Here is an 18,748-nt window from a genome sequence, read left to right as displayed (position 1 = left end):
TCAGAGAGTAACAACTCTCATCCAGAGGCCAGAGATAGTACAGGGATTCAGGCACTGCCTTGCATGTGGTTGACCCCAATTCAATCCTAGCACCACAAACACAGCCCTAAGCACAGAGCTAGGAGCAGACCCCCGATCACAGAGCCAGTAGAATCCTTGAGTATCACCCACGTGCCCCCCCAAACAAAAACAAAACAAAAAGAACCTCTTTTCTACATTTTTCTGAGATCTGTTTAAAAAGTAAGAGATTCTGGGCTGAAGCAACAGTCCAGGAGGTAGGTTACTTGCCTTACAACCAGGATCAATTCCCAGTTTCCCACATGGACCCTGAGCATCACCAGGAAGGAACTCTGAGAGCAGAGCCAGGGATAAGCCTTGAGCACAGCCAGGTGTGATGCCCAATAAAAGAAATGAAGAGGGAGGGAGTCAGGAAGAGAGGGACGGAGAAGGAATGGAGGAAGGAAGGAAGGAAGGAAGGAAGGAAGGAAGGAAGGAGGGAGGGAGGGAGGGAGGGAGGGAGGGAGGGAGGGAGGGAGGAAGGAAGGAAGGAAGGGAAAAAGGGAGGGAGGAAGGAAGGAAGGAAGGAAGGAAGGAAGGAAGGAAGGAAGGAAGGAAGGAAGGGAAAAAGGGAGGGAGGGAGGGAGGGAGGGAGGGAGGAAGGAAGGAAGGAAGGAAGGAAGGGAAAAAGGGAGGGAGGGAGGGAGGGAGGGAGGAAGGAAGGAAGGAAGGAAGGAAGGAAGGAAGGAAGGAAGGAAGGAAGGAAGGAAGGGGAAAAGGGAGGGAGGGAGGGAGGGAGGGAGGGAGGGAGGAAGGAAGGAAGGAAGGAAGGAAGGAAGGGAGGGAGTGAAAAAGGGAGGGAGGGAGGGAGGGAGGGAGGAAGGAAGGAAGGAAGGAAGGAAGGAAGGAAGGAAGGAAGGAAAAAGGGAAGGAGGGAGGGAGGATAAAATATAGAAATATAGTGTCTTCGATACTTGGTTTTGTCTTTCCTCAGAGAATCATATTACTAGCAGGACTTTTCTTTGTGGAGATTTGATTTGCCCTTGCTTCTTTGGTTGTGTCCCTGGTTTTGTAGTCATGCAGGATGATTTGGGTCTTGTAGCTGTCACAAAGTTGCTTGCTAGTTCTTAAGCTGACCATGACTCAACTTGCCACGGTCGAAAAAGAGAACAGGCTTGCCTCACTACAAATGTAGTGCGACTTGCCTGCCTGCCTTCTACCTTCAAAATCAGAAGACAGAAAAAAAAAAAGATGATTCTTTTTTAGCATAACTAGGTTAAGTAGTCTATTTCCTTTTCTTTTAAGTATTCGACCTTCTTGTCTAGGAGAAAGGGCTTAACTAGTATTCTGATTGGCTCGGTCAGTCGGGATAGACATCTATTCAACTAGAGAGTGAAATGAAAAATCCTGATTTTACACATAATCAATCTACTGTGAGTTTTCACAATTCAACAATACGCAATACATAAGAAACAATGCTTAAGAAATAAAAAACGGTGGGCTGTGGTGTAGGCAGGCCCACATGCAGGCCAGGCACAGGAGGACAAAGAGGCAGCGTTCAGTGGACCGGAACCGGAATTATGGGGGAAGGATGGGCAACATGTGGACTCCCTGCATGTCCCATCTCTCCCTTTACGGCACAGTCGTAGTTGTCGTTATGGCCGTAGTCTCAGTCATCAGAGTTCCATCATCCTAGTCTCCTCGCGGACCTCAAAGTTTCCAAAGTCTCTGTTTTCCTCCTCATCTTCTTGTCTTTTCTTCATTGTTGTGCTCTCTTTCTGTCTTCTTCCTTTGTGCTCTGCTTTTATGTGTGCCATTGTGCTCTTTTCTATCTGTCTCTCTTTTTTCTGTCTGAAATCTCTGGCTCTCGTCTCTGTATTCTCGTAGTCTCTCTAGTCTCCTTTGCAGTTATCTTCTGTCATCCCTCTGAAGCCTTCTAACCTTGACATTGTGCTCTTAAGTTCTCTGTCTTCTGTCCTTGCCGTTGTGCTCTGTCTCACTCTCTCTGTCTTCTGGTCTCTAGTCTGCTGACGTTGTCTTCTTCAGTCTCTGGTCCCTTCTTCTGACCTCTTCTAACCCTATGTCCCCGGTGACCTTGGCGACCTTGTAACCTCCAGCATAGTTTATATATAAATCATGTAGGGTGGGGATACAAAGGTGGGGTTGAACATTAACAAATCAACAACAAACCAAAAAAAAAAAATCAACAAAGAGAGGTAAGGCCACTCCTCCAGGAGATTAACTCAAGGACAAAATCTCATCTAAAGAGATTACTCCATATTAGTAGGAAATCCGCTCAAAGGTGGGATTCCATCCAGGGTCTGTTGCTTTCTTCTTTCCTCAACTAGTAATCCACTTGAATAAAGTAAAGTAAAGTAAAGTAAAGTAAAGTAAAGTAAAGTAAAGTAAAGGCCCTCCCGTTGTTGATCGATTTGCTCGAGCGGGCCCAGTAACGTCTCCATTGGAGACTTTGTTGTTACTGTGTCTGGCATATCGAATACGTCATGGGGAGCTTGCCAGGCTCTGCCGTGCGGGCGAGATACTCTCGGTAGCTTGCCGGGCTCTCCAAGAGGGGCAGAGGAATCGAACTCAGGTCGGCCATGTTGGCTGCGTGCAAGGCAAACGCCCTACCGCATACTAAATTTATTTCTAATATCTCTAGCAATTTCATTTTGTATGAGCACAGTAAGAGATATATCAAGCTTAAAGTTTGGTTCTTCCTGGGGACATCTCCCTATATATTCCAGACCACAGTCCTCAGGCCAGGTTAGTCTTCCTAACCCCAGCAGGGTCCTTACTCATGACTTTGGGTCATGACAGAGTTTATCCATGACCGTGCTTTTTAATTTATAGTTAAGTATAATGGCACTTGGCCTGGCCCATTTCGATGCCAGAGTAGCTCACAGCTTGCCCTGGGTCCATCAGTCCCTTGTTGTGACCCTGCTCTTGGAGTGGTAGGAACTAAGGGCAACTAAGGCTTAAGTCAAGTAAATATGGATGCCTGAGAGCAAATACGATTTTGGAGTCAATTAACTCCCAAGTTACATAGCATAGCATCAATTGCCTTCCTATGTCTATACATAAAGGACATTGCTAAATGAACCATACAAATGACATAAAGGAAAGAGAGAAGCAGTACAGAATTATTAGTTGTGCCTCAGTTGCATTGTTGTAGGAGTGACTCAATAAACCTTAAGCTTTCTTGGGGATATGATGCCACCAGCAGGTCAATCTGTACCTGTGAGGCGAGTGCATCAGCAGCCTGATGGTGCCTTCAGACTTCTAGATGCCCCCAAATTGCTGCTGTGCCTTTGACCAGACCCCAACAATTTGGGGTCAAGTTTACCAAGAAAGTAAATGGCCAAAATTTAGGTATATGGGAGACACACCCACAAACCACCTCTGGCTCAGCTATATAATTGAAGGCAAGGCCTCTCTGGTTCCTGATCAACCTGCTTAATGGCCAAGATCCCAAAGACTCAGAAACAGATCTCGGAACCCAGCAGCTTTTGGCAAAAATGCGTCCGGTCCCCGCAGTAGGTTACCGACACTGGGCCACCCCAGGGGGTTAAGGGTACTGTCCCTCTGACTGTTCCCCCTTGGCAGCTTGGTGGCTGCCATCCTCCAGAGACCATTGGACAGTCAGGTTTGGGCCCACAGTGATGAGACATGCCAGGCCTCATGGGATGGGAGTGGAGACAGCCCTTTCCTCCCCGTACCAGAGAGACCTCGAGTCGCTGCCACTAACAGCCTCTCTGAATTCTTATCAACCTGCTTAACAGCCATGATCTTACAGACTCAGAAACAAATCTTGCAACCCAGGGGCTTTTGGCAGAAATGTGTCTGGTCCCCGCAGTAGGTTAACCGTGCCGGGCCACCCCAGGTGGGAATAGGTTTCGTGCCTTGGCCTGTTCCCCCTGGCGGCTTTGTGGCTGCCATCCTCCAGAGGCCATTGAACAGTTAGGTTTGGGCCTGCAGTGATGAGACACGCGGGGCCTCACGGGATGGGGGGTAGAACCGGCCCTTTTCTCTGCACCCCAACAAAACCCCAGGTCACTGCCCACAAACAGCCTCTCTGGCTCCTGATCAAGCTGCTTAACAGCCATAATCCCAGAGACTCAGGAACAAATGTCGGAACCCAGCAGGTTTGGGCAGAAATCCCTCCAGATTTAACTATTAAAAATTCGGAATTCTAAAATCGTGCAGCCACTACTGTGGCCACATGACATCATGTTATTCATAATCAGCAATAGAAAACAAATTGTCTGCGGTTGCCTTTTTTGACAGATTTGAGTGTTGGGGTAAAATTTCAAATAATAATGGTGGGTCTGGTGTTGAAATATTGAATGTAATCGAAGTAGAGAGAGAGTAATGTGGAAATCATCTGGCCCACAAGTAGGGGGAGGGTTTGAAATGGGAGGGTATCCTGGGGTTTTTGGTAATGGAAAATGGGCACTGGTGAAGGGACGGGTGTTTCTTCATTGTATGACTGAGACTTAAACCCAAAAGCTTTGTAACTGCTCTCACGGTGATTCAATAAATAAATTTATAAAAAGGAGAAAAAAAACCTTAAACTCCCTGCGGAGCAGCAAAGACAACCCAGTGTTATCCATCAATCTACTATTTTCCTTTCATTCATTAGTTAGGCCTGATTATTTTGAAACTTCATTTCATACATGAGTTATAAGGATTTTCATTCCACTTGTTCATGAAAAACATATTTTTCTTAAAATAGGGAAAGCATGTGTTCCTGTGATAAATTCTCAAGAGTGTTTTTGTGAATCTGTAGGAACGGTGGTCAGAATGAGGGGCCTACATGTTGACATTACAACAGGAATTTCAAATGGCAAACCACTTCAAAGATCAGCGTAGACTTCAAATCTCTTATTGAACCATAGACATTGTCTCTGCAGCTACACAGAAAAGTGCAAGATTATCAGGATGTTTTGCTGGAAGGCAGAGATTTTATTCAGAGCCACTTAAAGTTCTCTTATCAAAAGGGTTTTTTTTTGTATTATGTATTATCTTACCCTTTAGTATAGGGTAAGTATAATCATGTATTATCTTAATTATGTTAGTACAATTATGTTAGTATAATTATCTATTATCTTACCCTTTAGTCACTGTTTAAAATATCTGTCGAGGGCCCAAGAGAGTAAGATGTTTGGCTCTCAGGCCTGGGACAAGTTTAGAACAAGCATCATCCCCAAGTCAAGGCTAATCCCTGAGCCACCACCAGATGTGGCCTAACCCCCACCTATCCCCAAAAGAATAAATAAATAAAATGGTCTAATAGGCTGGAATAATATTAAAAAGTCTTCTAACAACAGCTACTAATATTCTACTCAGAGATAAAACTACCAAGTCAAATGTACTAATAAATATAATTTTAGCTGCTTCTTGTGCATTTAACATAGGATTTCTTTTTCCTTTTCCTTAAAAACCTAATTAAAAAGTGAAGGGAAAGTTATGTCAAAGTCCACCAAGCTCAAGGAAGGAGTGAAAACAATAACACAGAAGGCTCAACCAGCACTATCCACACCTCAGTAAATCATCAATGACTTTGGCAACAACATTGTAAGATATAACAGTTAATACAAATTAACTTTTAACAATCTTTTTCTAAAAATTCTATTTTCCATTTTGTTGTAATAGGGACTTTATGCCTGCTACAGAGGCAGACTTGGGATGTGGAAGGGAAACTGAGAACATTGGTGGAGGGAAGATCACAGTGGTGGTGAGATGGTATTAGAACATTATATGGCTGAAACAACTGTATTATGAACAACTTTGTAAATCATCATGTTATTTAAAAAAGTAAATCAAATGTTAACATAAGATTGTTAAAGTCATTTAATTTAATTTTATATATCTTATTGTTTTAATTTAGCGGCCTAGAACGTGTCAGCAGTTGGGTAGTGGAGTTCGGCTGCCGGGGCTGGGTCCCTTGGGGCGGGGAGGGCTCTCACCCGCCCCCTTCTGGGATGCCCCGAGTGAAAACAGCCTGGCACAGAGTCCGGTGGCATGGTGATGGGGGCCTCATTTTATGCTCCCTTCTGGGAGAAGCACCCATGAGTTCTGGAGGGTGGCTGATGAGATTATCTGGCACCAGCAGGAGGTGACTTATGAGTGGGGCTTTCAGGGCTTCGAGACACATAAGACACTCCCTACCCATTTTTCTTAATTACCACACCATATTTGATGTTGTTCAGACAGTAGGCAACAAATCATCGAGGGATATATGTGTGTGTATATTTATATATTTATATATATATACATATATACATATATCTCACAGAGCCTGGCAAGCTACCGAGAGTATCCCACCCACATAGCAGAGCCTGCCCAAGCTACCCATGGCATATTCGATATGCCAAATATTGTAGCACTGTAGCACTGTCCTCCCATTGTTCATGGATTTTCTCAAGTGGGCCCAGTAACGTCTCCATTGTAAGACTTGTTGTTACTGTGTTTGGCATATTGAATATGTCACAGGTAGCTTGCCAGGCTCTGTCATGAGGGCGAAATACTCTCAGTAGCTTGCCGGGCTCTCCGATATGGGAGGAGGAATTGAACCCAGCTCAGCTGGGCCAGCCACACTGGCCGCACACAAGGCTGTGCGCACATCCTATTGCTGTGCTATAAAAATAGTAACAATAATGAGTCCCATATTTCCCTGACCCTGAAAGAGCCTCCTATACAGCAGCATTCGGAAAGACAAGTAAGGAGAGTCTGCTAAAATCTCAGGGCTGGGATGATTAGAGACGTTACTGGTGCCCGCTGGAGTAAATCGATGAACAATAGGATGACAGTGATACAGTGATTTGAATTTAGATAATATGTTTACACTAGTGTTAACATTTGCGACTTTAAGGCTTCACTTAAAGATTAGGGAATAAGTTTATGTTCAAAAGTAGTATCTCCAGCAACTCAGCAGTCACGCCCATAAGCCACCTCTGGCTGGTGCCAGATAATTGCATAAAAATACAATAAAAATATTTAAAGTAGCATCAAGAGCAACATGATGCACAGATGCTTCCAGACCCTGCGCCTGTCCTATCAGGGTCAACCTGGAGAGAAGCTCGTGAGACCCTCCACCCACCCCAACAGAGCCCCCACAGCCAAAAACTTCCAAACCTCAATCACTGCCATGCTCACATCTGATCTCCACAGGCTTGGATAAGCCTCATCCATGAGTGAATTTGCTGATAAACTCAGGTATGTGAGTTTTATGATTGAAATCTCCAGGTTTGCTCTGAGGCAGGAATGGACGACCTCCCCACATCTCCCTGGCAGTCACACCCATGAACTGCCTCTGGTGCCATATAAGCTCATTAATGGTCATGATCCAAAGACTCATGAGAGCAACACGCTGCAGAGATGCCGCTGGACCCCAAAGTCACCATCCAGTTAAAACAAATTAATTAACCTCAGTGGTATCACCCTATTTTTAAATTTTAGAATTTCTGGAATATGTGGGTGTGCAACATCTCATAATCTATGCCACCGATGTACCAAGAATAGCACACCACATTTGATGAGGTGTAAAGTAGAAGGGTAGAAGGCAACCAATCTTGGGGGGAAAATGTATATATATATATATATATATATATATATATATATATATATACACACACACAAGGTCCAGCCTTTAACATGTTAGTAATCTCTTATACAAGGATTTAATGACTCCAGGATAAAATACAACAATCTTCACACACTTTCCTCTAAGTATGTGATCATTTTTAGCAGATTATTCTTAGCAACTTTTCCATCTCGGAGAGCCTGGCAAGCTACCGAGAGTATCTCGCCCACATGGTAGAGCCTGGCAAGCTCACTGTGACCTATTCAATTTGTCAAACACAGTAACAAGTCTCACAATGGAGACGTTACTGGGCCTGCTCAAGCAAATCGATAAACAATGGGAGGACAGTGCTACAGTGCTATTCATAGCAAGCAATACAAAATAAATTATTTAGGTTCTTCTTTGGGGGAAGGCTTTGGAGTTCAGGTGGAAAAAATTGAAATATGGTAGTGGGAAGTTGTAACAGTGGTGGTATTGGTTTTAGAACATTTAATGTAATGAATTATTGTGAACAACTTTATAAAAATAAAATTTTTTATAAAGGTAGCAATCAAAAAATTTTTATGGAAACTTTTTTTGTAGTTTGTTATAAATACATTGTATTTTGCTTTGCATTGTTTTTGTGCCACATCCAGTGAAAATTTTGGTATTTTTTAAATTTAATTTTTTGGGTTTTGGGACACACCCAACAATGCTCAGGATATACTCCTGGTTCTCCTCTCAGGAACCACTCCTGGTGTGCTTTGGGGATCATATGGGATGCCAGAGGCTGAACCTGGGGCAGCCCTACCTGATATTTTCTGGCCCCTTTGATGATTTTTGTAAAAATAGGTTGTCCCTATATTTGTCTGAATGTCTAATCATATGCAGTGCTAAAAGAATGAGCAAAGTGTTTTAATTCATTTTTAGTGGTTATCTCTAGAATTCAGTTCCTGATATTTCTTAATAAAATCTTTTATCACTTTTACTGTCAAAATATTAGATTTTATTGAGATATAACACATCCTATGCACTGTAGCACTGTGCTCCCATTGTTCATCGATTTGCTCCAGTGGGCACCAGCAATGTCTCACAACAAACACCTAGTAATGTTTAATGTTCCTCATGAAAGTAGATATCAAATGCCTTCTATCTTTTGTATTAACCTGCTTTGGGATTGCAAGGTACCAAGTTATGGCGCCTTAATATAACTTTTGCAAAGAAATGAATTGCTAGAAGTCACATCTTAATTACCAGTTGCGATTTGTTAATCGCCTCTCACGGGCTGGTGTTCTGTCGGCATATTTCCCAAGCAGCTGAGTACGAAACCGCCAAGTCAATTACCTCCTTCCTGTGCTTGTATCCAGTTTAGTCTATCATTGATATAAACCTTCATATAGGGATCATCTTCCCTTTCTCAGGACTTGTATCAAGGATCCCAAGTCCTAATTTTCTTCTCTCCCCAGCTGAGTGTCCCCAGCCCAGAATGACATTTCCCCTTCCAGAATAACTGGGCCATCTATTGTGGATTGAGAAGAAAAAAAAAATCCAACCCAAGACAGAGTTCAGTTATCAAAGTAACTCTGCAGAACTAGATTCTTAAGATTCCTTTATTAGACCGGGATGAACCTTCTACCCCTGTCGGTGGTGATGATTCCATTCGCCGTGCCACTTTTGCAATGCCTACGCTCTTTTCTCAGAAACGGTGAGTGGCTCTGAAAAGAGCCTTTGGTTTCCGCGGGAGGGACCGCCAGGGGCTGTCCCTCCCTTCCTGCCGAGGGCACTCCGGATACTTGCCGGGCTCTATACTTTGCCTTACTTGCCCTGGACTTTGTGGTGGTGGCTCTCGGTCTTCTTGGGCAGCAGCACCGCCTGGATGTTGGGCAGGACGCCGCCCTGCGCGATGGTCACGCGTCCCAGCAGCTTGTTGAGCTCCTCGTCGTTGCGGATGGCCAGCTGCAGGTGGCGCGGGATGATGCGCGTCTTCTTGTTGTCGCGGGCCGCGTTGCCCGCCAGCTCCAGGATCTCGGCCGTCAGGTACTCGAGCACGGCCGCCAGGTACACCGGGGCGCCGGCACCGATGCGCTCAGCATAGTGGCCCTTGCGGAGAAGGCGGTGGACGCGGCCCACCGGGAACTGCAAGCCCGCTCTGGACGAACGGGACTTGGCTTTTGCTCGAGCCTTGCCGCCCTGCTTTCCGCGTCCAGACATGACTCCGTAACAGACCGGTTATAACGGATGAAGATCACCCGTTAGGCCCGTTGCGGGGGCCTATTTATAGGCGGGTGGCAGATCGGGCTTTCCTCTTTCTGATTGGCTGATTGGCTCACACCCAATCAGAGAACGCGAACGGATCACCCCATTTACATCACGCCACTCCCCATCATCCAATCAGACGTCGAGTACCCAAGACGTCATCTGAGCCCTGAGCCTATAAATACCACGCTTGCGCACCACTGTGGTATTCGCCCAGCCAGAGTTGTACACGGAAGATGCCGGAGCTGACTGCGAAGGGCACCACCATCTCCAAGAAAGGCTTTAAGAAGGCTGTAACGAAAACCCAGAAGAAGGAAGGGAAGAAACGCAAGAGATGCCGCAAAGAGAGTTACTCCATCTACATCTACAAGGTGCTGAAGCAAGTCCATCCCGACACTGGTATTTCTTCGAAGGCCATGAGCATTATGAATTCTTTCGTCAGTGATATCTTCGAGCGCATCGCCGGCGAGGCATCCCGCCTGGCACACTACAACAAGCACTCAACGATCACGTCTAGAGAGATCCAGACGGCCGTGCGCCTGCTGTTGCCTGGGGAGTTGGCCAAGCACGCAGTATCGGAAGGAACTAAGGCTGTTACCAAGTACACCAGCTCCAAGTAAAACTAGTTACCAGACAAGCTTCATGACCCAAAGGCTCTTTTAAGAGCCACTATACCTACTAAAGGGCTGTGACACCGATGACTCTTACCTTTAGGTGGGGAGGGGTTGAAAGACCCGATCTTCTACTATCGTTCTAACCCCAATCTTTAGTTTCAGCTGGTAAATGTTGAATTTGCTAAATTTTTGCTATATGGATGAGGTCAACATTAATCAGCTGAGTCGGCATCTTTAGCGTTCAGGAGACGTGAATAAAAGTGAAGTACACTAAGTGTAATACTGTAAAAGGTCATTGCATGAGCTGTGTACCATGAAAGAGGTAATCTCTCATCACAATATTATTGGGTACCACCTGTGATAAGACCATTAGGTTAAATTTGAGGCCCAAATTTGCTAAAAATTGAGGCCCAAAGGTTTCTTGAATTGTCATCTACATTACATACCAGAATATCTAAACTGCTGAAATTGGTAGTGGCGTGGAAAATCTTGCCATTGTTTATATATTGTAACCCAACAAATCTATCCATAACGACTGACATAAATATTTTTGTCTTGTAATTGAATCACTAATTACTGAATTCAAATACCAGTGTTCCAAATTGGGACAGGATATATTTTTTTAAAAAGTTGGTAGACTTTGAGTACAAGATTTACTCTCATAGTCACGGAGTAGAACACCAAAGGATTTTTCTGAACACCTACATTTTTCTGTAGGTGGAGGAATGAGTGAGAGATTATTGAGTGGTTGTTTTATTTCATGGTATGAAAGATAAAGTTATCATGTAAGGATAATGCTCTGTCACTGACCCACATGCCTGCACCAGACATCCTTGTTTTAAAAGTGGTGATAAAGGGCACTTAACATTAAAAAGAAGGGATGCATTATTTCCCATAACCCTGTGGTTTAATTGGATTTCTATGAGTAACTACTAATTCATAGTTTATTCTGTTTTATTAAAGAAGCTTTATTGTACATGGTTTTCAAACAAAAAAATGTACAATTTATTAGAATATACTGAAAATCCAAGGGAGGGAGAGCTCACACAGTGCATAGCTCCAACAGATTCCTAGCCTTCACCAAGATTACTCCAAGGAACAAACAGATGGGCTATCAGCAGCACCACATTAGAAGTTGTAGCATCATCTCTACTCAGATCTCAGCTGCTTACAGGTAAATGAGACTCCCACCAAGGGCATGGATAGATTACACTATCATTCAGGCTTCATAAGAGAATCTAAGGGCTCAAAAAGATAAATCAAAAGCACTGGCACGGCCAGAGCGATAGTCCAGTGGGGAGGGCATTTGCCTTGAATGTGGTGACCCAGGTTCAATCCCTGGCATCCCATATGGTCCCCCAAGCACCACCAGGGGTAATTCCTGAGTGCAGAGCCAGGAATTGTCCCTGAGCATTGCTGGGTGTGACCCAAAATAAAAACAAAACAAAAAATTTTAAAAAGAAGAGCACTGGCAGTGAAACAAGTTCTGACAAAAAGAAAATTACAACCCTTCCTCTCAAAACTGAGAATGGAGGTCAGTAGAACAGATTGACCCGAGTCAATGATAATGACTGGACTAAGATGTCATCCTCAGTGAGTTCTCCAGCTCAGTCCTTCAGTGACAGTGAACTTATTGGCAAGGTATTACAATTCTGTGGGTTGTCTCCTTGCAACAAGTGGTTTTGAAATCCGTTTCCAGGTTCCAAATAGGTTAAGGAATCTGCACTTTCTCCAGTCTTTATTGCTAAATTAGCGCCCATCATGTTCTTACTCTCGCAATTTTTAATTACAATGAAGACTTAGGGAGAGAAAGGTAATCTTTCTTGATTCTAGGGTAAATTTCATTGTTAAATAGCTAAATATGTAGAGGTATTTAGGAAGGATAACACCTAAATAATGTGCTTTTCCCAGATTTTCCAGATTCGAAATCAAATCTTACTGCATTTAAAGCAGGACCTTAACTTTTCCTCAGGAAATACTGTCTAGCCAAATATGTAATACTCAGGCATTAAGATATAGGCAGGTAATGTTTTTAAAACCATTTTAAATACCTGGGGTGTGGGAGAAATATGTTTTCTCTGCTTATATGGATTGTCTCCAATTAAAGCTTTATTATTACTTGTCTGAAGTTACAAGTTTTCACAAACCCATCCTAATCCAACTTCCATAAAGTTGGGTCCTTGCTCTTATTTCTGATCTAAGGAAATACAGTTTTAACCATCTGCTTCAAGTTTCTAGAGAATAATTCTAGGTTTCTAGAGAGAGGAGAAGGAATCTATTTCTTACAGCATCATTTTCATATAGGTAAAATTCAGAATATAAAACCTATGGGCCGCGTGACATCTCCTTATGTACAAAGTGATCAATGGAAAGTAAATCATCCAATATTTCTCCCTGAAAATCAGGCTTAACTCTTGCAAATCACAACACCCAAAAGGAGAGAGAGAGAGAACAAAGGGGAATGCCCTGCCACAGAGGCAGGGTGGGATTGGGGGTAGGGGGAGGGATACTGGGATCCGTGGTGGCACTGGTAGAGGGATGGGTATTTGAAAAAAATAAATTTTTTTGAAAAAAATCTATGGGAATGACAGAAGAAAATGATGTAAGTACTTAATTAAGTACATAGTATAAATTCAGGCAATCCTTCAGATGCTTTTTTTTTTTTTTTTTTTTTTTTTTTTTGCTTTTTGTGTCATACCCAACGATGCACAGGAGTTACTCCTGGCTCATGTACTCAGGAATTACTCCTGGTGGTGCTCAGGGGACCCTATGGGATGCTGGGATTGAACCCAGGTCAGCCGCGTACAAAGCAAAACACCCTACCCGCTGTACTATCGCTCCAGCCCCCAGACAGACATTTTTTAATGAGTGTGCAAAGAAATATTAATGGGAAAATCATTATTGTTTAATGAGGTTTTTTTTTTTGCTTTTTTGGGGGGGGTCACACCTGGCGATGCACAGGGGTTATTCCTGGTTCTGCACTCAGGAATTACTCCTGGCGGTGATCAGGGGACCATATGGGATGCTGGGAATCGAACCTGGGTCAGCCACATGCAAGGCAAACGCCCTACCCGCTGTGCTATCGCTCCAGCCCGTTTCATGATTTTTTAAAAGTTTACCAAGACTCTCCATTATTCCAATATAGAGAGAAATGAAAAAAAAGTACTTAGGACATAATCTAAGTAAAACAGTAAAATAATATGAATTGAATAATTGTTTAAAACTTACTAAGATTAGTTGACCAACAGTTGTCTCCTGTGCATCACATCATTCATAGAATAGAAGATTCATCTTTCCTTGGTGGAATTTTCATGTCAGCTTACCAAACCCTTTGTGAATTGTCACGATCTTCTAAATTTAGATCAACCTTCAACATTTAAATATTTTTTACAAGTTCAAATGCCATGAAATAACAAGATCATTAAAATGAAGTGTTCTTGTTGCCCTTTCTCTAGAACAATATTCCCTTTTCCACAACCATTTTCTAAATGTCAGTATTGAACCGTCCCTAAGTTCCTCTAATGTATAGACTCATAGTGAAAGCAAAATTCCCATGGGCAGTTATTGATTCTATAACTTCATCTATGTTCAATTTGAATTTCACTTCCAGGGATATTTTCTTCTTTTTCTTTTTTTATTTTGGTTGCACATCTTTTGGGGTTAAAGTCCTTTTTTTCTTATCTAGCTTTATAATGCAAATTTACCATTGGGAACACAAGGAGACATCCTAAACAACATGATTTCTGATTGCACATCAATAAATTTTAAAATAAGTGACAGATCACCAATCATACATCCACTATATTATCTCATCTACTGTGTATTGACTTATGAACAGAGTCAGCAGTGAAGTTTATAATTAATATTTATATCAAATCTGTATAATGTGAGGAATACTCTATAAAGTAAGCACCTCGCATTATAAAAGCTAGGAAAAGGTCAAAGAGATAAAGAGGGTAGGATACTTGCAATGCATTTGCCTGACCTGAGTTACACCAGCATCCTATATGGTACCCCAAGTACCGCCAGGAATAGTTCCTGAGTACAGAGCAAGGAGTAACCCTGAGCATTGTTGAGCATGGTACAAACTCCCAACCAAGATAAAACTAAACTAAAAAATTTTAAATCTAGGATATTTTAGATTTAAAAATGATTTTTCATAATAGTGAAAAATCATTCGGAAAATAAAATAGTGAAAATAGCGAAAAATCATTCGGAAAATAAAATGGAATTTTAAAAGGTACATGTAAAGATAGATCAACTAAAAGGATTTAAAGATTATCCATTAATATGGTTTATTAAAATTAAATAATTTCATGCATAAATATGAAACTAGGGATAATAAAAGAAAGCTACACAGGAGAGATAAAAAAATCATATAAACCAATTTATTATTTTCAAGATTATCTTCAAAATTTCATACGTGAAATTTTCTTTAGAAACATAATTTTCCAAAATTTATTTCAGATTATTGGCACATCTGAGCAGAACAATTTCAAAAAGAAAAACACAGAAACTTGCCTACCAAAAAAAGTCACATAGAAAAGGCAAGATATACAAGTTATATTAATTTTACTTATTTTGTTTTGGGAGCCACATCCATTATGGCTCTGGAGTTTCTTCTAACTGATGCTCAGATACCACTCCTAGCAGTATTTGAAGGTTCATGTTCATGTTGGGGGTGAAACACAGGACTTCTGCAGGAAAAAAATGTATGTATAAGCCTTGGGAGATATCTCCCCAGCCCTGAAAGGAATTTTTTTAACGAAATTTTTAAAATATAAAATTCCTCCCAGTGTTCTTCAAGCAACATAAAAAGAACTACTATCCTCCATATCATTATGTCTGTGTTGAGTAAAAACGAATACTAAAATCTGAACATCATTGCATACACACATGAAAGGAAAATAAAACATTTAATTTGTAGTACTGAAAAATGAATTTTTCAGCAAAGTGTTAATATGATGGCGAAGCATAGATTTATAAAATGCAGGATAAATCAGAATTATAGTTATTAAAATAGTTAATCATAGTCTAGCCAAAATATATCTTATCTTAAAGCCTTTAAAGATTTGACTTGGAAAATGTCTTGCTTTACTGGTATTCCTATTTACCCTTTGCCCAAATAACCCTAAGAACCCTTGGGTAATCAGGTCACCTGTAGAGTGGTCAGTTGATTGGGATTTGAGCGCTAACAGCTGTTTGGGCCTTAATAGGGCACACAGGTCCGTGATTAAAGATGTTGTTGCTCTCCATACTATATTGGTAGGATGGTCTGTCGCCCCCGTACAGGGGTCTGAGCTAAAGTATGCAGAGGCTTTACCCCAGGATGGGCTCATTATGCAAAGAATAGAACATTTTTTTAAATTAATTTTTACTGTACATTCAAATATTCTATCAAACACTAAAGTTTTATATAAAGGCACACGTGTGTGTGTGTGTGTGTGTGTGTGTGTACTTCACACACATACTTGATTATATACACAGCGTGAAATTGAGGATTACAACTAAACCACAGGTTTCTGGAAGATCACAAATCCCTTTTTTAGGTTTAATTCAATGTTATCACTGTTCACTGCTTGGCTGCTCTTTGGAGTTCAGATAACACAGGGCATTTAGTCAATCTTTTTTAAATGATTTTTTTTAAGCAATCATACTACGAAAAGGTGGGGAAACTCAATTACTATTTTCCTATCGACTATGGTTTGCCAGCTTGTTGAGTTCTTGTGAAAAGCACCTCACAGGTGGCCCAACTTGAGCACACAATGACTTTCTGGTTGCCAAATGGCCTCCAATAGCTTGGAAACTGACAATGCAGAAACCGTCACTTGCCTAAGAAACTTCACCTTTGAGCCTCAGACCCGTAGTTGAGCAGTTTTTTTCCATGAGCAGTTTATGTTAGCTGGAAATCAATTCTAAACCAGCTTCCTTGGAGCCCTTTTCTCCTCTCCATATTCTAGGCTTGCTTATTCACCTTTAGTCTTGCACTGCTTATTTTAAGAAGCCGTTCTAGGAGGTTCCCTATGACCATTAGCTTGCTCAGCAAAGAAATTAAAACCAGTGGCCTTTTATCAGCAGTGCAATGCTTGGGGGAACATCGAAGCAATATCCACCCAGCCTCGCACACAAACACAATTTCACTCCGATGGAACGGAGCCAACGGGTAGCAGCCCCTTTCCGGAAAACATAGGTGGCTCTGAAAAGAGCCTTTGGGTTTTCGGTCTGCTTGCTCGTGCGTGCTCACTTGGCGCTGGTGTACTTGGTGACGGCCTTGGTGCCCTCGGACACGGCGTGCTTGGCCAGCTCCCCGGGCAGCAGCAGGCGCACGGCCGTCTGGATCTCCCGCGACGTGATGGTCGAGCGCTTGTTGTAGTGCGCCAGGCGGGACGCCTCGCCGGCGATGCGCTCGAAGATGTCGTTGACGAACGAGTTCATGATGCTCATGGCCTTGGACGAGATGCCGGTGTCGGGGTGGACCTGCTTCAGCACCTTGTAGATGTAGATGGAGTAGCTCTCCTTACGGCTCCTCTTACGCCTCTTCCCCTCCTTCTTCTGCGTCTTCGTTACAGCCTTCTTGAAGCCCTTCTTGGAAGGAACAACTCCCTTGGGGGCAGCCGGCTCCGGCATGACTAGTGTACAGCTCTCAGCGTTACAGCTCTAGAGTGTTACAGCTCTCGAACTCCCAGGGGCCGAGCAAGCAGAGGACGAACGGCCGCACAAAGGCGCTATTTATACCCCTCGCTGCCCTATGACGTGTCAGGCAACCAGCCTACGATTGGCTAGGGAGGTAACAGCAGTTTGCAAATGAGGGGATTCTGGCCGGGCATTCTGATTGGATAGACAGCCATCAGCCAATCAGAGAGCAGTTCACGCCCTATCGTCAGGCTATAAATAGACTGGGTCCGGATACTTAAGAACCGGTGCCTGTCTGCTTTTGTGGAAGCTGCTGGAGGATGTCCGGGCGCGGCAAACAAGGAGGCAAGGCGCGTGCTAAGGCTAGATCCCGGTCCTCTCGAGCTGGTTTGCAGTTCCCGGTGGGCCGGGTTCACCGCCTGCTCCGGAAGGGCAACTACGTCGATCGTATCGGGGCCGGTGCACCCGTGTATCTGACTGCGGTGCTTGAGTACCTGACGGCTGAGATTTTGGAGCTGGCGGGCAATGCTTCTCGAGACAATAAGAAGACGCGCATCATTCCCCGCCACTTGCAGCTGGCCATTCGAAACGACGAGGAGCTCAGTAAGCTGCTGGGAGGGGTGACCATCGCGCAGGGGGGCGTGCTGCCCAACATCCAGGCCGTGCTGCTGCCCAAGAAGACCGAGAGCCACCACAAAGGGCAGAGTAAGTGACCTCCGAGGCGGAGGTGACCGGCGAGGGGTCCTGAGCATCGGAAGAAACCCAACGGCTCTTTTCAGAGCCACTCCAGTGATCAAGGAAGGCTGTGCACAGGACGTGATAGCCCACGTAAAGCTATTAATAAAGGGAGTCTTTTATCAGTTCTGTCAGGATTCTCCAACGTCTCAATGTACCGAAAAAGCCAACTTTCCTGAGCTGTCAGGAATTTACGGGCTGGCTCAACTGTTGAACCACAATTCTTAACAGCAAGGACGGTCTTGATATGTTTAGTCACGTGTTTCTATAGTCTGAGGGAGGAGTAGGATTTAGCTGCAATATTAAGTATGGTGCTGAAGCTAGTGTGAACAAGGTGTTCTTTATATATTTAATTGGGGGAGGGAGATTGGTGTGGGTGGGTACACCTGGCTATGCTCGACGCTTCCCAGCTCTGCTCAGATCACTCTTGGCTGAGCTCAGGGGACCGTAACGCAACAGAGATTGAAAATTACCAGCTGCATGCAAGGCAAGTACTTGACCAGTGTATTATCTTTACCTTGAATTTGTATTTCAAGGTTTGCATTTTGCTCAGTTAGTGGCTAGATTCGAGTGATTGCATTAGGACAAATAAGATTTAGTTCAGTGGCATTTCTGCCAAGGCCATATGGTTTTCCATGACTTCTGTGAAGGATCTTTCGCTGAAACATCCTAGCATGATTCAGTATTGTGAAAGCCAAAGTACAAAGCATCTTCATTGGGGATGGGCAGGACCTTCACAGCTGTGCTCATCACTTGCCCCATCCAGTCCAATTGGTACCCAACCAAGAGAGCAGATCAATGCTAGGGCCTAACGAGGCACTAGCCAGGTAGTGTTGGCAGTCACTGAGGCCACATCCAGCGGTGCGGCGGTGGGTGGAGAGATGTCAGATCTGGAATCAAGGCAGATTCTCGCCTCCTATAGGGTATATACTCCTCTCACCTGAGCCTA

The 18,748-nt window shown here is 43.4% G+C and overlaps 4 protein-coding genes across 4 annotated transcripts; 2 read left to right on the top strand and 2 right to left on the bottom strand.

Annotated features, from left to right (window-relative positions):
- Nucleotides 1–9,376: 9,376 nt before the first annotated feature.
- On the bottom strand, nt 9,377–9,772 carry LOC130040293 (histone H2A type 1-C-like). The gene has a single exon (XM_056132325.1). The coding sequence runs from the start codon at nt 9,770–9,772 to the stop codon at nt 9,377–9,379; it is 396 nt and encodes a 131-aa protein (XP_055988300.1).
- Nucleotides 9,773–10,053: 281 nt separating this feature from the next.
- On the top strand, nt 10,054–10,437 carry LOC130040329 (histone H2B type 1-A). Its single transcript, XM_056132370.1, has one exon. The coding sequence runs from the start codon at nt 10,054–10,056 to the stop codon at nt 10,435–10,437; it is 384 nt and encodes a 127-aa protein (XP_055988345.1).
- A 6,234-nt stretch (nt 10,438–16,671) lies between these two features.
- On the bottom strand, nt 16,672–17,058 carry LOC130040328 (histone H2B type 1-A-like). Its single transcript, XM_056132369.1, has one exon. It carries the CDS (start codon nt 17,056–17,058, stop codon nt 16,672–16,674), a length of 387 nt encoding a protein of 128 aa, XP_055988344.1.
- A 326-nt stretch (nt 17,059–17,384) lies between these two features.
- LOC130040297 (histone H2A type 1-A-like) lies at nt 17,385–17,777 on the top strand. Its single transcript, XM_056132327.1, has one exon. It carries the CDS (start codon nt 17,385–17,387, stop codon nt 17,775–17,777), a length of 393 nt encoding a protein of 130 aa, XP_055988302.1.
- The last annotated feature ends 971 nt before the right edge of the window (nt 17,778–18,748 follow it).

Source organism: Sorex fumeus, unplaced genomic scaffold (assembly GCF_029834395.1).
Source record: "Sorex fumeus unplaced genomic scaffold, SorFum_2.1 ptg000094l, whole genome shotgun sequence".
Lineage (NCBI taxonomy): Eukaryota > Metazoa > Chordata > Mammalia > Eulipotyphla > Soricidae > Sorex > Sorex fumeus.
This window is presented reverse-complemented; position numbering and strand designations above follow the sequence as displayed.